Source organism: Cryptotermes secundus, unplaced genomic scaffold (assembly GCF_002891405.2).
Source record: "Cryptotermes secundus unplaced genomic scaffold, Csec_1.0 scaffold102, whole genome shotgun sequence".
NCBI lineage: Eukaryota > Metazoa > Arthropoda > Insecta > Blattodea > Kalotermitidae > Cryptotermes > Cryptotermes secundus.
Window position 1 is genome coordinate 441,256 of NW_019741300.1, and position 25,524 is coordinate 466,779.

The following is a 25,524-nucleotide window of genomic DNA, read 5'->3' on the forward strand; positions in this document are numbered from 1 at the left end:
TAACTTCCTTTCTCATATTCTCTCCTGATCTCTCTATTTTGAACTCTCTACTTCCGGTTATTCTCTCATTTCTTGTGCGTCCATCAATTCTATTATATTTCGCCCACGTTAGTTCCACTTCACAATACAATACCGCATAAGTCTGTTTACTTTTATAAGGAAAAAAATCTTATCTTTACACCATTGTTTTTTTGTTTATTAATTAAAGACTGGGTAACCCAGAACTTAATTACAATTAAAACTAGTTGCATAACTAACGATAATTTTTTTCTAATCCTAATATACTACGTAAATTAAAACTAAGTCACTTCCACTGAATTACTTAGTACTTTAACATTTAACTAGTTCAAACGGTTTCTTCAGTTTGAGTCTTCTAATAATATTGTTCACGTTGAGAAGTCTGGACGCTTCAATGTTCTTTTTATTTAATTTGGTTGCTAATTTACAATCTGCTCTAGTGACAGCAGAGCAATAAGTAAATGTACGGGCGTCGTAGTGGCTTGTTGTGATTACCATCCACTGATGGGTCTTCACCCGCCGCCCAAGTTAGGTCACTCTCGCTCCGTAACTGGCAGCTTTCTCTCAACGACTGCCACTCGGACATAACTGTCCAAGTTTCCTCAGACTGTGCGTACGTGAAGCTTTCATCCGTCAGGGCGTTTAAGTGATATGGAAGTACAGTTGTAGGTCTTGGTACTCGGCAGATTTACGCTCTAGCCACATTATTCGTGTAGAAAGATTTCATGGTAGCCATTGGTGATGAGCAGGGCCCGGATTTTGATGACATATCATCTTTTTTTCCTTTTATCCTATGCGATGTTCTTAAATATATAATTCTCGGATATGAGCTGCTGGTTACAGAAATGTAAATTTTATAGGTAATTTTTGTCATTTTTTGACATTTATAGGTTTAAGGTAATTTTTTAATTTTGGGGGTAATTTTTTGGTAAATTTTTGTACTTTTAAGGGTATTTCTTGTCATTTTTTTGCCATTTTAGGAAAGGATTCTTCATATGTTTTCTGAAATGTAAATAACATGGAAGCGAAGTGCTCTTTCTTTTCTCCTTTAGATCATTTTTCTGGATTTCTTCGGTCATTTTATAGGTCATTTTTTAAATATTTTCAGGTCATCAAAATCCGGACCCTGGTGATGAGGTTGACTGGGCATCAAAACCAGTCCGGACGAGTTACTCGGTCGAGAATCAATTGGTAGCCACTGAACTAGATTCTTATAGAAATAATATGCGTACATGTGTATTAATTTGCATTCACTCGTTTATATTTATTTCTTTGTTACTGATTTGTTTAATGACAATTTACTTTTCTACTAAGATTTTATGTACTGGAATGTGAGGTTGATTTTGAATAATGAATTGTACAGGATGTGCAAGGAAGCTGTCTTAGATGATTTTTAGTATTATTCCAGGATTTTCATGGGGGAAGTAAGAAAAACGACGAAAGAACTCAGTCTGTATAGCAGGTCTCGCGTCCAAGATATGAACAAGGGACCTCTAGATTATAAAGCTGGTAACCACAGAACCGAAGAATTCTGTAGAGCGTGTATGCCTTGAACACTGTTTCTTGGCTGCATTTGCAGATAAACTAGGCGTGCTTGTATCCTGATAGGAATGGATAGGGAGCTGTAGGTTCTATTTTGACAGTCTGCGCTGCGGCGGGCTGCTGTGTGACGTCAAGTGGGCGACGTCTGAACCGTAGGAAGGGAAGTAGAGACGCCAAGTAGCTCTGGCTCATCTGAGGAGCTGGTTTCTTAGGATATGTAGAGGGCCCTATTTCCGTCGCCATAGTCAGCAACTGTCAGTACTTCTACTGTACCGACGACGGTCGGACCTATCGGTTCTGCGGGCGAAGAGAACGAAGTGAGTTGAGTGTGGTTTGTTGTGTAATTAGAGCGAAGAAGTGGCGTCAAGTTGAAGAGTAAGTAGGTCTTCTGGGTTTGGTTTCGAATGAAGATGCTTCAAGTGCGATCTTATAATATCGAGTTTGCAGGAAGCTTTTTATTATGCCAATGGATTAAGTGTTAACGCAGTTCCCGAGGGAAATCACGGATGTTGGCTCAGTTCAACACACTAACAATCTAACATTTTCCGATGGATATCAGTGATACGGAGTGTCCGTTGTGAAGTGATGAATAGGAATTTAAGTTCCCCGCCTATGGATTATCTCAGCTTAACGAATTTGACACCTTTTATTTCTAGTGCCGGACCTACATATAATAACCGACATCAGATCTCTCTTTTATTTCTATGTTCTGCTGTTTAGTTATTTCCAAGCCAATATTCGAATTGATGTAACAGTTTCCGTATATCTCGCTGTAAGCTGCTGTATTGGAGATAAGAGAGTAGATGGTTATGGGTTTGACAAAATAGTAAAGGACTTAATGTCTAGGTAAATAATGAGAATTTCCGCATGGCATTAATGTTTCGAATTAAACTTCCTGGAGTAACTGGATTTTGTTATCAATTTCGCACTTTTCCATGGTAAAGATAAATTTATGTAAATCATAGTCTCCTGTGTTTTGCTGAGGTTCATGTGTTACATGTTGTTCAGTTTCTACAGAGGGCACACGTGACGGAATAGAACGCATTCAGCCACTTGATTATGCAGCACACAATTTGAATCCAAGAGTAAAAGTCAGGGAACGGTGGAGAAATATAGAGACATTATGAACTGTTAGCTTGCTGTATGAAACATACATTAAGGTGCTCCATATTTGAAGTGCAATTCGTTGAGTAAATCTGTGTTGTTTATTCCAAGATTTTGGAGAATCGCGAGTTAATGGGACAGAAGGTAAAATCAATTTGTATGTTATTTTCTTTTAAAAATCAAGTATTGACTGATCCGTGATGCATATTGAAATAATCAATAAACAATTCGAAGTTAATTCTTCGCTCTTTTGTTCAGTTACACATATTTGTTACGCAGGCACGCATACACGCACGCACACCCACAAACATTATTAAACACACCGTTTAAATCAGAGTAATACAAAAAAAAAAATGTGGAATGTTCTTCTGAAGTTGTAGGCTTTTAAATTTCGGTAATTATATATGTGTGTGTGTTCACAATTTGTAGTTTGCTTGCGATCACCCCAGTCTTTTACTTTCTGCACTAAAGTAAATAAAACAGTTAACACAAGTAGCTGAAATACAGGTTGCATTGCTTAGTGTGTAGTGGGGGAATGGTGGTGCAAACTGACGGAGTGCTTTATCCATATATTTCAGAACGATACGAGACAGTTTGTGGAAAGAATGTCAATAAGAATATAAGCGTTTTGGACTGCGTTCCTAATCTGAAACTTTACTAATTAAAATTCCAGAAAATGTCCACGTGTAAAGATCATTTAAACTTATATTCATAGTTTTATTAAGAATTTAATGTAAATCCTACGTGGCTTAAATTAATTTAATATTTATACCCACACACAAATTCCGAATTTGCTAGACGACTACGGAGTCCTTTTTTTATGAAACATACATTGGCTACGATTATGTCAGTTACCTGAAGTGGCATGCCTACTAGAGGCTAATTTCAATACATTTTTGTTCTCTTCCAATAACAAGTTCCCAAGAGCTTGTTTTCCCGATCACTATAATAGCAGAGCACTCGCGTTCTGGCATCATGTTGCCGAAATAGTTTTAACCGTCTTGTCTCCTCTCAAGAACCAGATTGTACCATTTTAACGACCCAGTGAAACTCATTTTCTCTGTGCATGTTATGGAGTAGAGCCAAGATCTTTATACAAGGTGGAAAGGGGCGCAGAAGTCTTACGGACTGCATCTGGCTCCTTGATATTTCTAACTACAGGGGGATCATCAAGTTAGTTGCCATCTGGCTATTCAGGTGCGATAAGAATGTTGTAACTGAAAGCTCTGCTTTGCTATTATGGCCAGAACCCACATTATGATATTAGGCTGATGAATTGGTGGAATATAAAAGTCTGATGCATGAAGTCTACAGTATTGAAGCAGATGCTCTTGTGCTCTGTGAATTCCAACACTTAACAAATCCTGATTTCCTGTTTCGTTGTTCTATAATTAGCTATAGAACATATCTTGCCGGTCACGGTAGCCGAGCGGTCTAAGGCATGCACTGTTTTCGCTCGCTCGGAAACCGGGGTCGTGGTTTGGAATCCAACGCAGGACATGAATGTTTAGTATGTGTGTGTGTGTGTGTGTGTGTGTGTGCGCGCGCGAGCGCGTGTGTGTGCGCGCATTTTCCTGTGTTTGTGTACAGGTAGAGGCTTTACGATGAGCTGATCACCCACCCAAGGAGTCCTACCGAATATCTAAGATATAGTAAACCGAAGTGAAACGGAGAGTTTCATGGAGGTAGGCCTAGGCCCATTGGGGCTGTAGCGTCAAAGGAAAAAATAGAACATATCTTAGCCTAAAATCGCACCCAACCTACTGACAAAAACAGTGGACTTTCGTAAAATCATTCGAAGGTACTCAGTCACGGATAAAAGTTCCTTTCATTCTTTCAAGAATATTTACTGAGTAAGATGGATAATAGAAATATTCCTTTTTGAAATCAAAGTGAAGCACTACTTAAAAGCATACCCAGCTACAATCAATATACACATTGTGATCGTTTCGGAAAATATTTGCCCAAGTAATCAGACGTTTCTTTGAATTTTCTTTGTAAACGAATATTCAGACAGCTAATGATGATGATGATGATGATGATGATGATGATGATGATGATAACTATAATTATAAACAGTTCAAATCTGTATTTATTTGTTTACATGCTGGCTTAACAGTCTATAATCAAATTACAGGGTCAGTACGAATACAGATAAAATAAAATGGAAAATATCTACAAAGGCAGAAAACAGTATCAATGAATGTCATCTGAACTGAAGGATGCTTCTAAAAATATCCATAGATGTATAAAGTACGGCGGCAGCGGAAGCACATCTACCTGCAGGGCAGTAACTAGAGGAGTACGGGATTAACAGAACACACAAGTCACGTAAACAATCGCTGTATGACTGTATTCTACAGAACAAATTGTAAAGTAATACGGCTCAGTTAGACTTCATTGGACAGATCCAATGGCTCTTTGTTTTCCTTTAAATCTAATTTGGAGCCTACACATCTTGGAATATTTTTCTTGGCACTACAGCCCCAGTGGGCCTACTTCTCCGTTCAATTCGGTTTTTCTAGATCTTACACATACGATAGGACTCCTTGGGTGCGTCATCAGCTCGTCGCAAGGCCTGTAACTGTACACAAACACAGAAAGAACACAAACTAAACATCCGTGCCCTGAATGGGATTCGAACCCACGATCCCTGTTTCCGAGCTAGCAAAGACAGTGCATGTCTTAGACCGCTCGGCTACCGTGACCGGCCACACATCTTGGAATACCTTGTTGTAATTATTCGAAGTAGTGAAATTTTGGAGGAATGGGGCAGTGTCATTTCCTTTGCTAAGTCGGCTTTGTAACACAAAGTCTGTGCACTTTAGCGTAAGTGGACATTTCATACTTTCCCTCGGTTCCCGTAATTACATTTTATTTACCAGTCTGTGTCCTGAGTAACTTATGTACCTGTTTGTTTTGTATCTTTTCCACACATTTTTAAAATACCTAAGTAAGTCTCTCCCAAGAGTCATGTGAAATATTAGCAGGAGGGCCATTTTTAGTCATTAGAATTTTCGGCTTTCTTGGTTCGTCAGATAACACTCCTTGCAAGTAAGGCACTTCATGCAAATATAGCCAGCAAATAGAACCACATTAGTGGCTAACATAATGTTATGTTGCTTATGATTCAATGTGTCGGGGAAACTGCTCTAGAACGTGTCGGCTTTTTACGTCTTCTGGATAATTTACCGCAGTCTCACACAATTGTCACTGTGCCTAAATTCGCTGAATCGTGGTTCTATGTGACGATGCATTAAATTCAGTTAGTAAGTTTAGCGCATTCATTTCAGCAGGGAACCTTACATTTTATTACATTCCCCTGTTCTTTGCACGCAGAGTTAAATGTGATAGAATACATTATAGAGACAGTTTTTCGATTTGCACAATTTGGCTCTGTTAAATAGCAACTAATCTAGAATAGTAAATTTTTTACTGGCTCTACAGCCCCCTTTGGCCTAAGCGTCTGGTTTTCAGTTTCATGATCATTTTACAAACAGTAGGACTCCTTGGACGAGTGATCAGCTTGTCGGAAGGCCCGTACCTAAACACAGGACAACACAAACACAGAATAAACACATACACATACCAAACGTCCATGCCTTGTGTGGGATTTGAACCAACGATCCCGGTTTCCGAGCGAGCTACCGCAACCGGAAGTATTTGTGTTTTAGCATATCGTATCCCACCAATGAACGTCGTGATCTTAGTGTAATGGAATTTTTACCGTTCAAGAATTTTTTAAGAAAATACTTCTGAGCATCGTCACTCATCTGATCTGCTGCTCCATTTAAACGGCTGCGTGTATTTCTTTTTATATACGAGATTAAATAATGACCGAGGTAACAGCTATTCAGGTAGAAATTAAGCAGCATTGAGAATACTATTTTACACTACAAACAATTTCTTAGAAATCCTATTGCAATCGAAAGTGAAATAACGTAGCTTGAAGCTATGTGTATTTTAGTGCACGTAGCACGCATGGGGAGAAGCGAAATGCATACAAAATTTTTGGAACAAATCTGAGGGGAACATACTTAGATGTGATGGGAAGAAGGGATTGAAACGATTAAGAAATACGTAGGGTGTAAGGGTGTGGACTGAATTCAACTGGTTTAGGTTAGGGTTCAGTGATTGGTTCCTGTGAACGCGGTAAGTAGCTACATAATTATATGAGAGGCAGTAGATTTCTCATCCAGAAGTGTTACTCTCAGTTTCCCAAGAACGAACGTACTGCATGAAGTTACTTGATATTTATGTTTTCATACTCGCTTTTAATTATTCAAAAGTCTAGGTGAAACATTGCATGATAACCGCGTGGGCACTGCATGTGCCTTGTGTCAATAGAGCCTTGATATCATGGATGAATTTTCGGAAGCATGTCTATTATGCATCCACAAGTAGCTATTTATGCTGTCAGAAATTCTGGCATAATTCCCACATTTCGAAATATTTTTAAAAGGTCAATATATAATTTAGCAAGCAAAGAACTTATAGGACTTCGTACTTGACCAGAATTGGAAGGCCACTGGATATACCCCACGACTGGATATCCTGAATATTTGTTTTCATAAATTACTCGTAAGAATTTCGTGATCTAGGAAGAGTTATTACAATTTTGCATAATTCTCCGTAACCAGTTACCACCTCTTGTCGGCTGTCCGCGACTTCTTATTCGGTATATTCGCAGCATCTTCCCGTATCTGCATTCACATTTCGGGGGGGAACAGATGCTACTGCCATCTGGCAGTACAGGAAATACGCTCTGTTCGTGCAGTCCTGTCCTCATATCAGTCGGTACAGCGTTAACTTCCCACCATTTCCTCCCAACCCATTCGCCTGAACATGAGCACTCAACACTACGCATTTCACTCTCTTTGAGGAGTAGGTCACATACCTTCCACCCACACGAACCCATCAAGCGAGTGGAGTCACCGAACGGGTTTGTCAAGAGGTATTTCTTTTATTGCTAATGGGGTGGGACTAAGACCCTTGTACTGCGGCCATTTCTGGCCTATTGTACCAGCCCCAGATGATAGGTGAGGGTGATTGTGGAGCAATTGGTGGAATGAAGATTGGCAGGGGAAACCGAAGTACTCGGAGAAAACCCGCCCTAGCGCCACTTTGTCCACCGCAAATCCCACTTGACCAGACCCGGGATCGAACCTGGGCCGCCCCGGTGGGAAGCCAGCGACTAACCGCTTGAGCAATTGCGCGGCCCTTGTCAAGAGGTAAATATGTACACTTGTACTCGGGGGAACTCAAGTTTATTCTCGGTTGGGTCACCGGCTTCTCTGAGTTGCACGTAGTTTCCCTCGCGTCCACAGTACCTATTCTACGCGGCGACCACTTCCTTCCAAATCATTTCAAATTCATCAGTTATTCTGCAATCCGTAGCTATAGAATCTCCATACTCTACGAACGAAGGAACTCTGTGGCCTGTAGTCCGCAAGCGTTCTAGTTAGAAGTTAGTGCCAACTTTTTGCGGCTAGAGGCTGTCGCGTGGTGATCACTACGGCCATTAATCTCGATTTTCTAGACCGGAGCCGCTATTTCCGTGAAATAGCTCCTCAGTTATCCTCACGATGCTGAGTGGACCCCGTTCCAGACACACTACTTCTCAGAAAATGTAATAACGCCGGGAATCGAACCCGGAAACTCTGGATCTGTAGCCAGGAAATCTGACCACTAGACTACAGAGGAAGCGTCGTTAAGTAATTACTTATAATTGGTATATACTCATTGCACCCTCCACGATGCCTCGAGTGTAAGAGGCTACTAGTACAGGATTCATACCCGCAGGCATGTCTGTATGGTCCGTATGGTCTGTATGCCAGAGAGGTTCATTGCTTCGTCTGCGGCCCTGTTAGCTTCTGTACCCAGCCTACAAAACTATTATCTGTAAAGTCAATTTCATTCGTTCATTCATTCATACTTTCACTTGCTTCTCTGGAGCGTAAGGCACATGTAAAACGCTTCGTTTCACTTCAGTTTCTTATCATATAGACTGTCAGTAGGACTCCTTGGACGGGAAATGAGCGCGTCGCAGGGCCGCTACCTACACACAGAATAAACGCAGACATCCATACCTCGAGTGGAATTTGAAACCATGACCTCAGTGTTTGTGTGCGGACGACGACAGTTCATGCCTTAGTCCGTGCGGCCACTGTGGTCGGCATAGCCAGTTTGCTCAGCCTATGTTATAACATGTATTGAAAGCGGAGACGTCTAACATGGACGCATATTTCATACCGATGTAACAGCTTCTATGTCTTTACATTGAAGTGCATCCTTCTTGATATCTGGAATAACGTTCCGTATTTAAATTTGTAAGGTCTCGAAAGTGTGTGATTTATTTCTGTAAATATCGTGTTTCGAGTTTCCCGACAAATAAAAATCGCGTTTTTATTTGGTAAACGTCACGGCTATGAACGTCTGGTCGGCAAAACAAGCACGTAGAGTCAATACTGAATATTCTGTGTGCTGAAAAAAAGGCGTAATTGCTCTTTTTAGTTAATTCTTCAAAGAAGGGCCGAAAATTATCGTCCACATGCCTTTCTGAATTAAGCCCTGTCATTCAAGAAAGTGACAGCTTGGATTCCTCTAGCGTCTCTAACATAAAATAAGCATTTTTTTTTGTCTTGTAATAGAAGCTGGCTGATAACATATAAGTTTTCGGTTTACCAGTGGTCTTCATTCCGTGTGTTTATGTAACCACTGGGACGAAATTAGGTTTCATTTATCATAAAAAGATACATAAGACCATCATGAATATTTCTGAAAAGTCAGTTACAAAAGCCAAGCCTTGAAATTTTATCTGGTGGTTGAAAATGGTGCACTGACAGTATTTTGCATGAAAGAATTTTTTTTTTTTTTAATTTTCATAGCTCTAAGGACGGACAGTTTAGAGTAAGCGTATCAACCTGTAAGGCTGGCTGGTCACATAAAAAGTAAAAAGTAAAGGTATCCCTGTAACAGGCCGTGGAGGCCCATAGGGTTGTGAGATGTTGAGGTACCCACATNGTACTCATTTCTGTTAGAGGCTAAGTTGACCCAAGGGCCATAATGCGGCTGGAAGGATTAGGTCAACTGAAAAAAATCCAATGACCTCGTCAGGAATTGAACCCGCGACCTTCCGGCTTGTAGCGTATTGAGCCAACCAACTAGGCTACTGCACTGGAAGACAAAATATGCAACCAGGGGAGGGGAAAGACGTTAAATTTTCTATAACGTAAATAATACAAAGCTGAACATTACTATAAAAATGGCCTGAACTTGTCCTTTCCTTTGTTCGGAAAGAGAATTAAAATTTGGTTTCATTCTTTAAATGCCAATTCGCATCACATCACCTAGGTACACATGTGCGAGTCTTGAGTACAACCTCGATTTGTTCTGTTTCATACATAAAATAGCCTCTTCATGTATATCTGCAGTTTTCAAATTTTGTGATATCTTACCTAACTCAGAAAAGCCAGGTACTGGCTTGTAGAATGCCTTCTTCTGGGATGTGGCGCCGTGTACATCGTAGATCTTGTGTGTACCGACGTTCCTCCGAAACGCCGGTACACACAAGATCTACACGGCGCCACATCGCAGAACACGGTATTCTTAATAGTGACCGCCGTGAAGAGCTCGAATCGTACATAATTAAATCTTACTGGTTGAGACCATTACTCAAAACTGAGTCACGTTGCAGTTTACCCAAATCAAGTCACATTTTTCTGTAGCATTTTTTGACTTCAAGGGAGAACGCGTTTAAATAATACGTATACTTGTAGCACGGCTGCGAAAATAATTGAAGATGATTTCTGATTCTCAGCCAAGAAATCATTTGTTTTTGCAGCACGGCCACTTAGAAAGAAAACGTTTACTGATCTACCCTTACGGAGCAATTGTTAGAAGAACAATGGCATGAGATAATATTTTCCAGCTTCATTTCAAGAGTCCTGACAGAACCAAACATACCAGAACTGTATTTCTATTGACTTTGAGGTTTAATATTTAAGTAAATGAAGTGGCGGCTCTTACCACCTAACAGTGTTAAATCTTGAGCCTCTTTTCATCACTACTTTCAGCCACAATCTTGCTTTTCTCAATTAAGAATATTCCTATTTCTAGACTCAAACTAAGAGACGTTTCAGCACTCTCCTATGACTCAACTACCGGACTTTGAATGGAACAACTTGTCCACATATTCAGCATCAATTTCTGGCAGAAAAAAATATCGAAACTGGCAAAGATTAAGTCCATGAATTCTAAAGAAATTCGCAACTGATATCACAATTTTATCTTTAGTGTCTGCTTCCTGTTGAGTGTTACAAAATGTTTCTTTGGCCGCCGACCCAACGAAACTTTTTTCAAACAAAGCCAATCAAATATCACTGTACTAACATTGGTTTTAACTTAAGATCTCCTACATATTTCGATCAATGATGCATCGTACATCAGAGGGTGACAATGTCTTCTGGAATTCGTTGTTAATATCCGTTTTATTGTTATGGATGATTTCTTTCACACTATCGGTTTTCCTAGTTCTATATGCATTCTTCCTGATTTTCTTGTATAGTGTTGTGATTGAAGTTTTATTCTCTCTTGGGCGTGAGTTTGTATGCTTCTTTTGTACCATATTTTTCTTCCTACAACTGAATATTGTTCCTGTTTAGCAAAAGAGGAACTTAAATCACGATACTACATAAGTAAATCAGGAAGAAATATATACATAACCTGTAACAAAGATAGAACGCAATTAATAATCAATAATAAGTAAATCAAACGTTAACAAAGAATCCCAGAAGACATCACCTTCTAACACGCGACACTCACATCGAACAGACGAGACATAAATACTAATTCAAATAATTTTAGCCTTAAGATTAACTATATTATTTAGAAATCAAGGGATTTAATAAATGATACTAATATGGATCCATATCAGGACAGTTCAATAACAAACGATGTATTTAAGAAACTGTCTGATGATGATGATCCAAACCATGGATCCAAATATATTGCAGACGCTAAAATAAAACCAGTGTTAGTACAGTGATATTGGACTGGGTCTGTTTGAAAACGTTTGTTGTGTTGGCTGAAGGAACCACATTATATCACAGCTTTAATAACAAGTTCAGACTTCATGATATCCATGTAATGTCTGTTAGTGGGTTTCACATTGAAGTTCCATGCAATATTTTGGATTTTGTTTGGCCATTTCTCATATAATCCTACCCGTTAAATCAACACTCTTTCAAATCATATTGGATTCCATATCTTGTAACCTTTAATTTGTTCAAGGAGATCAGGTTCCTTCATAGTTTAACATACACTAAAGAAATCTTTTCTCATTTTTATGCCATGCAAACTTTTAAGACTAGTTAGTTCTTCGACCATCTCAGAAGGTTCCATTATTCCTTGAAAGACGTTTAGCGAATGACTAGTTTCGCCTTTTGCCTTAACGCATTCCACTGCGAAATAAAACCTTTCAGATTGTTTTCTTTCCTTCTGAGTTTTTAATTATATTACTACTAATATCCTCAATTACTCATGTCCTGTTTTCACGAGACGGACTTACAGAAACACATTAAAACACTTTCTATTCCGGACAAATACCATGCATTGTGTACTGCAAACATCGTCTTACGAATTCGCCGTCAGAAATGGTTTATTTTCTTTGTCCGACAAGTGAGTACCATAATATATTGACAAGCAAGACAAAGGAACTATCATTGGATTGTTTTCTGAAGACATTTCGTAGTGACGCAAGCCAAAACCTCTTCTCTTCTCTTCTCGGAGCACTGACGCAGACATTGCAGGCTATTTTCTTTTGCGCTTTGGACTGAAATGTCAAGTAATGTTATATTACTTCAAAGTAACCTGACTTTCATTACAAATTAATCACAAAGCTTTGCAAATCACAGGAACACAAAGAATATGTATCTATCCTCCTCTTGAAATATTCTACGTACAAAGTCCGCTTTACCATACTGGAAAAAGGCATGATTTTGAACATTTCGGTGAAATTTCACCCAGTATTTTGTAACTGTTGACAGTCAAAAGCAACTAACTCTGGAGAACGTACTTTATATTTACACTCGGAACGCTACAGACCAAAGAATAAAACTCGTAGGAACTTTGAGAATAATAGAATTTCTGTATTGACGAGGTAGTGTTGTAGTTCTCCCAAAGGCAACAACTCCGTGGGCTGCAGTCCGCAAGCGAATTATACCGGCCGAGTGACCGCCGCTTGTCGGCGAAATCAGTGCCAACTTCTGCGGATAGTGTGTGTGTGACGTGGTCAGCGCAACGGATCCCCACGGCCGTTAATCTCGGTTTTCTAAACCGGATCCGAATGGCAAACTGAAGTAAATTAAAATCGTGTCAACAGTGCACATCTGAAGTTTTACATCTACTACAGCCGGCATGAAACCTCACCACAAGCACACACTCAATTCCGTAGTAAGCACCACTTATATAACTCATTGATGAGGGCTCTCCGATACTTCAAAGAAATGTTACAACTTGTATTTCGAAAAGAAAAGTCGAGTCTGCTTGCGACATGACGGAAACATTGAAGATTAATGTTAACGATGAGTGCAGAAATTTGTTTTTATTGGCTCTTGCTGATAGTACTATCCCACAAAGTAATGAATTCTCTCCTAAAAAAACTCAAATTAATTGACACCACAGAGTTAAACAAATACCGAGATACCGAATTGCAAGGCCTGGGCGTTCGTCCCAATTTGTAGTACTCTATTTGCATGCCACGTACTGATAAATTCACGGGTCAATCTGAAGGTGTGCCGTCGGTCGCACACGGCCTGCGGTTTTTTTTTTTTTTTTGGAAAATCGATAAAGTGAATTCTGGACTCATAAAATTTTGTTTGAATGCCTTGGAGAGGTTCTATTATCAGCACACGCTTTAGTTGATGTCTCTTCTTGTTGGCAACTGGCCCTCTTTCACGCCACTTTTTGTACGACACGTGGTTTACAGGGTAAAGGCGAATACAAATACTGCCGAAGACATTTACAAATACAGAGTCATAAGATTTCTTACTTCAGATAATTTTTTCAGCAGGAAACATGTTTTACACAATATCGTATCTCACAACGTTTCGACATTAACAGACTAGATCTTTGCACTCGAGTAGCCATAAGAAAAATAAGAATGGACCACAACTGACGGAAATGAATTGCTCTCGTATAATAATAATAATTCAATTCAATTCAATTCTTTATTATTAATGTGCCGAATCAACAGCCGCAAGGCCAATTACAGACACAGCACAGTGCAATATAATAATAATAATAATAATAATAATAAGAAGAAGAAGAAGAAGAAGAAGAAGAAGAAGAAGAATTCAATTCTGTATTATTTATGTGCCGAGTCAACATCCGCAAGGCCAATTACAGACAGAGTACAGTGTAGATAAAAGTAATTACATTATGGACAAACACGAGCAGAAAAATCTCTTGCTCCTGCCGGGATTTGCACCTTTGTTCCTGAGTCGTCCTAAGAGCCGGGATAGCGTAGTAGGTGTAGCGACAGGCTATGGGTTGGACGATCGAGGGGTCGGATTTCGAGTCCCAGTAGGGTCAAGAGTTTTCTGTTGTCCACGTCGTAAAGTAAAGTAAAAGTAAGTAAAGCTATCCCTGTAACAGGCCGTGAAGGTCCATAGGGTTGTGAGACTTTGAGGGTCCCACATTACCTTGACAATCGGCTCAAAGATGGCGGTAAGGTTGTCAGCCTTACTCGCCGGCCGCGCTTTACTCCCCAGGAGAATTATTTGTCCACGTCGTACCTACCGGATCTGGAGTCCACCCAACCCCCTATCCAACGGGTGTCGGGGGCTATATCCCCGGGGGTACACCGGCAGAGGCGTGAAGCTGACCACTCACCTCCATCTAGTGTCGAGGTCAAGAAAATGTGGGTCTGTACATCCACTGCCACATACGCCTCCATGGCGTAGCACTTAATTAATTAAGCGCAAAATCAACTTTATCTTTACATTTATTCCCGAGTCGCCCAGCCAGTAGTCCACCCGCTACACCGAATGAGGCAACAGGAAGCTTTACATTTAGTTTTACTGATCTGACTTTACTTGCACCAATTTATCTGCCAGCTTTTCCAGTTTGGATGTTCTGAAAACAATATTATGTACTTAAGCACTGATATAAACTAATTGGAAAATATTGCTAATGGTTAAATATCTTTACTTGATACTATATTTCAGAATCATGCTTCAGGTTAACGATGGCTTTTTCAAGGTTAATCTTGAAGATCTGTAAAAGGAAAATCAAAGTCATTTCTCTGGATAGGAGACGTTTGTCATAGTTCTGTATGCATGAATTATGAAATTGAAATAAAAAAGGTAGATGTTTCGGGCCTCCATTTAAAGACTGACCCAGGAAATTACATCTTTAATATAGTAGGAGAACAAAAGGTACAAAATTTAAATAATGTAATTGTCTTGCAGCAACATATTCTCTGCTGAGCATTCATGTCAATATGGAGTTAGTATCCGACGTTTATAGAGAACCCTCCGTTTTAAGTATCAGGGCTCTACTCGATGTTGTCACGGCTGATGTCCCAACAGAACCGACTGAATGCAATCGCCGCGAAAATGTTATATAATGAACTGTTCCTATACAGAGTGTTTCACGACTTTAGGGCATAACTGCAGGAGGAGATTTCCTAGGTCTTTGTGATCAAAAAAGTTCATATAAACATATGTCCCATTTTGGACGGTTACGGAGTTATGACCGTTTTACACTCAGAACAGAAGGTAATGATTACTGACAATAAACGGAACAAAATAATAAACCAGCATAATATATGCTACAGTTAAAGTATGAATGTAAAGTTAACTTCGTGAAATTGCCTTTAATTTGAATTTATTGGTGCTTAAAGCTGATTTCCTAAAATGCCACCGCCGGCGCAACACAGGCTATCGCTCGGTTGTGAACCGCGCGGGTACATACCAACCCACCACGCCTTAGGTACCTCTCAAGTGTCAAGGTAACGAGAACGCTCTGTTTGTAGCTGGCTAAAAACAGCGACCCGTGAAATGATAGACGCCGTTCACACGAGGGCGTGTACGGGAATGAAAAAACGGTCATTACTGCGTAACCGTCCAAAATCGGACACATGTTTATATGAACTTTTTTGATCACAAAGACCTAGGAAATCACCTGCTGCAGTTATGCCCTAAAGTCGTGAAACAACCTGTATAGTTAGACGTAGCAGTCGTAGGCTGACTACAACATAACACTTTGCGTAAAAACTGCAAACCGGATGTAGCTATTGAGTGACTAACACACTTGTTTCCTTTATCATTCCCGCGACTTGCTGCCCTGCCTGATATTTCTTCACAGCTCTTTCAGTAACTGAAGGAAATGCTTGCATATGCTAAACGTATTTCCCCATCGTCATAGTCTGTTTTAAGTTGGGCCACCACCACTTCCTTCCACATATATCCGAGTCATTCTACATTTCAATGCTACATAACCTATGCAGACTTCAATTGAAATAACCGAATTATCAGTAACATCGTGTTTCCTTGGCTAGTTAACTTGTCAGTTGGGCCGCGCCATAGCTCAAGCGGTTAGTCGCTGGCTTCCCACCTCGGCGGCCCGGGTCTGGTCAAGTTGGATTTGTGGTGGACAAAGTGGCGCTGGGGTAGGTTTTCTCCGAGTACTTCGGTTTCCCCTGCCAATCTTCATTCCACCAATTGCTCAACTATCACCCTCACCTATCATCTGGGGCTGGTACAACAGGCCAGAAGTGACCGCAGTACGAGGGACTTAGTCCCACCTCATTAGCAATAATAAAAAATAACAATACCTTGTCAGTTTGAGTGATGCCTTTGGTGTGTAGCTTGGGCATACGGGAGACAGAAGAAAGACGGCGGATACCCTGGCAGGAATTAGAACCGTGTATTCCAGAATGCAAGTCTCGAGCGTTACCGATTCGCTGACCTCCTGTGTTTCTTTGCTTCGCCATTCGATTCTTGAGAGTATGAACTCAGACAAATGTTGATGTTCGTCTAGGACCAGAAGCATCCCGTTGCGGTTCTTGCAACTTCAACGTAAATATAAAATTGCCGTCCTGCATTTTTTATCGACATTAGTCTCTCCATTTCTAAAAGTTTTCTTCAAAACTGTGTCTTGTCAAGAAAACACAGGAAAAAAATCGTAACGTCAAAACATCTAAATGGCTCTTCGAAATGTGGCAAAGTTACAATATTTGGGAATGACAGTAACATTACATTCATCAGGAAATTAATAAAAAGTTAAATCCGGGTAATGCTTATTACTCGTAACATTTAGTTCAGAAAGTTCTATCTCCTCGCCTTGTGTGTCTAAAAATGAAGATTAACATACGTAAATCTATAATTTTGCCTGTGATTCTGTATGGGTGTGAAACTTGGTCTCTGACATTAAGGGAGGAGCATAGACTGAGGGTGTTTGAGAGCAGGGTGCTGAGGGGGATCGTTGGACCCAAGAGGGATGAAATATTTGAATGCTAGAGAAAACTACATTATGACGAGCTTAATAAATTTTATTCCTCGCGAAATATAATTAGATTGATCAAGTGAAGGAGAATGCGATGGACAGGGCATGTAACACGCATAGGAGAGAAGAGCAGTGCTTACAGATTTTTGTGTGAAAACTAGAAGGAAAGAGACCACTAGGAAGACATGGACGTAGATGAAAGATAGTATTAAAATGGATCTTAGAGAAATAGTTTGGGGTGGTATGGACTACATTCATCTGGCTTACGACATAGACCAGTGAAAAGTTCTTGTGAGTGCGATAATAAATCTGTGGGTTCCATAAATTGCTGGGAGTTTCATGAGTGGCTGAGCAACTGTAGGCTTCTCAAGAACGATTCGGTTCCATGCAGACAGTTTCTTCGTCTATCGTTAAGTTTTTTTTTAATTGCTAGTGGGGTGGGACTAAGTCCCTTGTACTGCGGCCACTTCTGGCCTATTATACCAGCCCCAGATGATAGGTGAAGGTGATTGTGGAGCAATTGGTGGAATAAAGATTGGCAGGGGAAACCGAAGTACTCCGAGAAAACCTGCCCCAGCGCCACGTTGTCCACCACAAATCCCAGTTGACCAGACCCGGGATCGAACCCGGGCCGCCGCGATGGGAAGCCAGCGGCTAACCGCTTGAGCTATGACGCGGCCTATTATGAAGTTACTTAGAGTAACGCATTTCTATGACTTGTATCGCACTTATTCATTGCCTAGGAGGGGTCAGACGGTGCGCAGAGCAATCAGAACCAGTTTCGCAACTGACCGTCTTATTTCTGTGGTTGGTTTGCTGGCTAATTTTAGACTGCACAACATTCCTCTCACGAACATAGACCAACTGTTTTCAAAATAGCGTGACTCATGTCTTCTATGTTGATGTGTGTTTCAGACACTTAGCTCTTCGGGTTACCCAAACACAGGGCTTGCATCGTCTGTTACGTAAACATCCCGTACTAGTCTGGAATCTGGTTTGCATCACCGTCCTATTAAGAAGCAGGTCTCTTTCGCTGTAAATGGCGGAACATGAAGTTTGTTCAGAAGCTGTATGTGTTCTCAAGAAAAGAAAAATTAAATTGAACGTATGCATAGGGCATTAAATAAAAATGAATAACACTCCAAGAATATAGTAGCTACATGCATGAAATCAATTTAGAATGAAGATCACGCGGTAGTCTGGGATATGGCACTATGTAGTTTGCTGGAATAGTGCCAAAGTTTCGGAGTAATCCTCCATCTCCATCTTCAGTGCTGAATATGAAGGCAGGTACCTCCAAAACTTTGACACCACGCAGACTACACCGCGTCACTTCTCAGAAGGCCATGTGTTTCAAAAGATAATTATCTGGAAACTGTGATAATAGTTGGAGTTAATGATGAATTTTTTTTTTCTTGGAACTACAGTCCCAGTGGGCCTAGGCCTACCTCCATGAACCTCTCCGTTCACTTCGGTTTTTCTAGATCTTACACATTCGGTAGGACTCCTTGGGCGGGTGATCAGCTCGTCGCAAGGCCTCTACCTGTACACAAACACAGAAAAACGCACACACACAAACTAAACATCCATGCCCTGAGTGGGATTCGAACCCACGATCCCGGTTTCCAAGCGAGCGAAGACAGTGCATGCCTTAGACCGCTCGACTACCGTGACCGGCCTAATGATGAAAATGGAAAAGAAAGAACTATTTAAATGGTCACTATTTTTCAGTTTTAAAACCTGTCATCCTGCCTACAAAACAAAACGCTGAAGACAGGATAGACCTTTGTAAAGTACAAATTTTACAGTTATTTTGCATGGGTATAAAAAACGCGTGTTCTTAAGGTAAGGGAAGAACGTAAATTGAAAGTGTCTGAAAAAAAGAGTGGAAAATATTTCGACCTGAGAACCTGAAGCGAGCCATTTAGACATTACATAACGAGAAATTTTGTTATACCTCGTATACACATGTCATTAGTACTGTTTGGATAGCGATAATTAGACGGATATGATGGGCTAGGCACGTAGCTAGACAGGATATTTTGGAAGGAAATCCATATGGGAAACGTCCATAAAGGAAATCCGACCAGAGAGAAGGAAGTCGTCATGAAGGATCTTAGTGAAGTAAGGACCTGAGGATCGAGGGTGGTTGAAACTGGCTCAAGTTTATGTCAAATAACCGACTTTCGTAGAATCAGTAGAATTGAACCCCGGGCTCCTGTTCTCACTGTGCTGGATATACTCCTTACCAGAGGAACCAGGATAATTCGACCAGTAAAGTGACCAGCTAAGGACCGCACGACAGGCTATGTTCCATCTAAGCTACGCGCTTGCGCGGCTGCGCAGAGCTGTCGCATCTCGCACACGAATCTCTGTCTCCCGCGCACCTTTATTGGTTTAGTGTACAGCCAATTTGAATTAATAAAAATAAAATTGAAAAGTAAACTACAGTTTTTGTTATTTCTGGGGGCCCATAAATGTAATGTCTGTTATGGAGCTTTTTCGAAAATTGCTGCCCCCCCCCCCGAATACCCGAGCCATCCGAATTGTTGCACAGAAGACGCCAGCTTAACGAGAACGTTGACTGCCGGTCTTCCGTTTCCAGATACCGTGAGATTTAGTGGGCACTAATTTGGAGGTACAATTTTCGAAACTGGGTTTAGACATAGCGTTCTGGCTGAACATGTTTCATGGTTTCTTTCTGACCGTACATGACCTCTGTACTTCACACAGCCTCGTTTACCATTAATGGAAGAATGATTGTAAATGTTGACTTGGGAGAGATATGAAGAGAAACAGTCGTCATCTCTTTTCAACATACGTTTGATTTTAAAAGTAGCTAGGAAAATGTATTCTGCAGTCGGTCAGAATCGGCCTGTGGTATGCCATTTGCACACAATTCTTTTCTTTAAATGAAACGCCGAACTCTTTAAAACAATAGACTTTTTTATAAATCATTCAGTTGGAGACTTCGTGTAACAACGTCCATAAATTTCAATTCTCATCCCTATTGCCGAGAAAGTCCCCAGGAACTACTCTTTCTCCTATAGTATAGTGCAATGTTGCACTAGATTTCATCAGAGAAAGCTTATATCAACTGATTCTTAAAGTATTATTGAAAACGGGACAAAAATTTCATTTGTTTAATATATTCTTGAAGGGCGATTCAATAGAAACACACCCAAGTGGGATTACCGAAGATCAACTTTGAACAGGAAGTGTCTCTCACATTGGCCAGTAACGAACTTTCGTGTCACAACAACGAACTAGAAAAGCATGTCCAAGTCCAGCATGAACTTGAAATGTCTTCAGTTTCCCATGAGAGAAAGGAATCAAAGCCCAAATATCTTCCAGGAAGGCCTTCTTCAGTCACCACAAAACCTACCTGTGATTTTTCTTATGTCTGGCCTCAGAAGAAGGCGCTTAAAGGACGTCAGTTTTTCTCTTTGATATGTATAGTTCCGTACAGAACTGCTTTAGTAACAGTCGGTAGGATTAGGCCAGAGGAACCTTCCGTTTGTTGGCGTCCTGGATGCATCTTTCAGTACTCAGGGTAGAGCAGATTTCGGTGAGCACCCTCAAGTGGGCGTATGTTGATTAGCACTTTAAATTTGAGTTTGTTGAAAACACCGTTTAATTTGAAAGCCATTCTAAAGAGATTATTGTAAACAACTACGGCAGATTATTTTTCTTGTTGCATAACTAAAAAAAATAAATTAAGATAAGAGCTTGAATCCTCTTTAAAATAAACACGCACCAGAGTAAACTGTGCACTCCATTGACTTGTTTATGCTCATTTTGCACGAGGACAGAACTGTTCTGCAGGTGGAGCTGAATGAGGAACCAGGTTCTAGCGCTGAAAGAAAACCGTTGCGCAGTATCACATGGAGTCAATCTGCATATTCCTTCCCGAGATCTAACTGCTCTCACCTTCATGGAGGACATATCATAGTCATCCACCAAGACTCTCTCGATTATTTCAACACCCAGGAACTTAGCACCTACCGCTGTGTTAGCTGAAAACGCAAATTAAAATTATACTTATTCGTATAAAAATGACATTTCCACCTTCCCATCGCTCAGAACAAGCATCAGTTTCCTAATTTCTGTGTAACTTCATAACCGTTAATATAAAGAAACGTAGGAAAACTTACTAATTCCAAGTGAAATGTTGGCTCTGATTTAGTACTGTATCAATATCAAATTGAGAAACATTGAAGATTTATTAAAAGTTGCTTATTTTGTTAATGGGAATTATATTATATGAGACACAGCGTACAGTGTTCTAATTATAGTGTTATCTAAGTTTTAAACATTTATCTACATACTGTCACGTATAAGGCATTTGTATGACTGATAACAATGGGTTCAGGATTGGATGATTTGATTTATGGACACTTCCTTTACAATTGCAATCAATTATGACAGCACACAATTAACGACTGTCTAAGTAAGACTCGTTCCATTCCTTACCGGACTACGAGTGTCTTCTCTTCCACTGTGACTGACTTGGTTCTTCAGCTTCCATTGTCCGCTGGTTAACACTCCACAGCTGAACGCTGAACTTCTGAATTCTCTTACGAAAGACGGCTCACTCGCGGGTGAACTGAATTAATGTATTATAATTCAGGGCGAGCCGAATATAAGACATTGTGTCTTATAGTTCATCCGTTATTCTGCTTTTTCGTGTTTACATACATTGCCATGGAAACGTGTTTACTGAACCGTTGCCAAGCAATGGACTATTCCGCGTCTATTCGTTGCCACGGTAACATGATTACCAACATATTTGGCCCCTAAGAAAATTGTTAGAAATATTAAACAGTCAGATGTGATATTTTGATGATGACATTCGTAAATGTGCAATTTTATTACATTTATTTAGCCGAAAGCGTTACCGATATAGACATGTTGGCTTTCATAAGCTATAAGCCTAGGAAAGATGGCGAAGCGAATTTATGCTTGGTAGGAAATCAGCAAAAATATCATACATATTTTAATACCGATTGGAATTACGAGACTTGATTTAAATTCAGTTTTAATTCTATTACGAAGTGTATATATAAATAATTTGATCACATTTAAATTTCAGGCAAGCTTTGTATTTTCCGTTCTTCCGCGTATTCGTCGAAGTGGTTCTAATTATGAATGAATAAGGTGTGAGCTCGTTTTATCTATGAAGACCCATATTGCATTTTTCTAGGTTATGACACCGTGTATTCTGGCAGGCAAGTAACAGTGTTTCGGATGACCATAATACCGCCATATTCGTTGCCTGAAGATAGAAGCAGGATGTCCTTCCGAAACGCTGGTTCCCATCCTCCAGATCACACGGTTTCATAACTCAGAAGACCAAAATATAGTTATAAGCAATTTAAGCTAATAGAAATCCATAAATTTAGGTTGCGTTTTGCCTGTTTCTTCGTTCTCTGTACATATCACAAATATACTCACGCGGCCGTGAAGTGTTTCTAAGAACCTGCACGAACTCTTATTAATATTACAACCAACACGACCCTAAGAAATTTATTTAGGACTATGGCAGCGAAATCGCCGTTCACGGTAGCCGAGCGGTCTAAGGCATGCACTGTCTTCGCTCGCTCGGAAGCCGAGATCGTGGGTTCGAATCCCACTCAGGGCATGGATGTTTGTGTGCGTTTTTCTGTGTTCGTGTACAGGTAGTGGCCTTGCGACTAGCTGATCACACACCCAAGGAGTCCTACCATATGTCTAAGATCTAGAAAAACCGAAGTGAACAGAGAAGTTCATGGAGGTAGGCCTAGGCCCACTGGGGCTGTAGTGCCAAGGAAAAAAATGGTAGCGCAATATATAAGATAATATAATTCAGGATAGGTAATATATTTGGAATGAGAAAGAAAAAATGTTAGTTCATGGCCTCAAGTTAATAAAAATGTCTCGATGCTATATCTTCCAAAGAACGTAAAACCCTCTGCTTCATGAGCATTCTTAAAGGGAGAATTCCACTAGGTAGAACATTTAATATTAGTTTATTTCCCCAATAGAAGTGAGCAACTCACAAAATCAGTTCGTGGAACGTTACTGAGAAGTTCAAATATATTTAACACTGCTGTAATGCAATAGTCTCTAAACTGGTCTCAGGAGGAACTGTAATCCCACCAACCGGTATCTGCTCGCGTTGTATCATTGTATCCGCTGTCACAGTAAAACTAACAAGGAAGCAGTGAATCGTTTGAATGTGAAAGAACCAATCACAACGAATATGGGAATTCTAAAACAATTTAAGAAATGGATATACTTAGATTTCAAGTAGATTTCAATCAACAAGATTAGTTGACGTGTCCCATTAATATCTGCCCACAGGTTTCACATTAATTCCACTTCTGATGAAATGCGAAATCAGAATACATTCGAAACTATCTGTTTTTTAAACTTAGACACCGTCGGTACTAGAATTAAGAGAAGGATGTGCAGTATATATATCTGTAGTACGGATAGCGTCGGCCCTCACACACGAAACAGAGTACATTTTTGTGACTTGATATTTTCATGGCGGAGAAAATCCTTATTGACGTATTCTTCATTATAACACACTGCATTCTGGTACGCGAGTACTACTGTGCGTCCGAAGTGTTGGAATCTGCCTGCTAAATTTTGTTATAGCCCAGAATTCAATAACATGGAATATAATATTTGCAAATGTTATCTCTTGAGAGTTCAAGTAATCTACTTAAATTTCACACACTGTTCCTCTTAAACCTTTCTACGTCATAAAGGAGATTTATCATTCGAGAAAAAAACTATTAACCACTTCTGATACGAACACCTTGAGCGCATATGACTAATTCAACAGCCGTTGCTTTGTCAGTTCAAGCTGCATGTAGAATTATGTTAAGGAAAACTTTGTCCAAATACGGTGCATGCACACATGATCCAAATGAGGCAAGCTTACTGCCCGAAATGTATCATAAACACAGTTGAAATATAACAGTTTATATTGATTTTCATACAGCAGTTGCATACTTGATTAAACTCGATTTAATAATGCTATCAATCTATTAATTCTGAATAATTAACTTCAAGGCAGATAAATGGCGCTATGCATGTATTTTGAATAATGATATCGCAAACTTCGTTAATAATTAACTGATTTAAGACAATAATTACAGGGCTACTATAAATGATTCATTCGTTTTTAAAACGCTATATTTTCCAAAGTAATATACGTACAAATATGATTGATATATAAAATGAACCGTAAACTTACCAAGTTTGTATTATATGCACCAGTTGGCAGTATGAATTCAGTGCCTTTACAAAATGACGACAAAGCAAGGAAAGAGTTTTTTGAATGCAACGAGCATTCAAAAGAGAGTACGGAAAAGAACCGCCATGTAAAGGCACGCATAAAACATTTGTAGAGTGTGAAGAAAACTTGGTGAGTTTACAGTTCTTTTTATATATCAATCATTTTGTACATATATTGCTTTTGAAAATATAGCGTTTTAAAAACGAATGAATCATTTAGAATAGACCTGTTTTTCGGTTCACCCAACTTCACTGGAAATCGATTAAGTAGCGGCATCGAAATATCACTCATTTTCTTCCGTTTTGTTTTCAGGAAGGAGTTGATGCCCTAACCATTGCCTTACAAATCATCGGGATCTCGTGAGTCGAGAAACCCAGATATTTAGGCTCCAAGGCACCCCTGAACACTAAATATGGGGGTGGCCGAGGACTTTGCTCCGAGCTTCACCCAGAAGCCGCAGTTGCGTCAGGAAGATGAAGGGAATAGACTTGTATTCGAATGCCAACTACTGGCATCTCCAAAACCAGAGATCAACTGGTTTCGCGGTGAGACTCAGCTGGCAGAGGACAACCGCACCAACATGAAGATCCAGTCAGTAGGCACCAACAAATTCCTGGTCGTACTCGAGTTAGATGACGTCATCGAAAGCGACGCCGGCCTCTACAAGGTCAAAGCGAAAAACAAGATGGGTGAAGTGGCTGCCTCAATAAATCTCAACTTCAGCCGTGAGTACTCAATTGCATTTAAATTAATTTTTACCAGAAGTAGTTTTCACAAAGCTTTGTATTAATGTCTAAAGGATTACATCACGTGGCCTCTTCCCATTAGTTAATTGTGACCGACTGACTGATTGACGGGACCCGTCTTCTGCGATGTGACGCCGTGTTGTCCGGAAAAAAGTTTATTCTGCCCTATTACAGGCCGTCATATTGCAGTGCTCTTGGTAGTGACCGCTGTTAGACTCTCAAATCCAATAGAGTGATTAATTTTTCAGCAATGTTTCTCTGACATTTCGTAGACCTTATGACCTGTAGGTAAGCAGGCCAACACAAGACAGGAATAAG

General features: G+C 40.0%; 1 protein-coding gene across 1 annotated transcript in view; it reads left to right on the top strand.

Moving 5' to 3' along the window:
• Positions 1-1,685: 1,685 nt before the first annotated feature.
• LOC111872672 (muscle M-line assembly protein unc-89) overlaps positions 1,686-25,524 on the top strand; it is a gene marked incomplete at its 3' end in the record, with an annotated part of 150,842 nt that continues 127,003 nt past the window's right edge. Inside the window, exons 1-2 of the mRNA XM_023866777.2 lie at positions 1,686-1,935; positions 24,773-25,185. Of these exons, the coding sequence (XP_023722545.1) occupies positions 24,873-25,185 (313 nt within the window). The remainder of the gene's footprint in view (positions 1,936-24,772; positions 25,186-25,524) is intronic.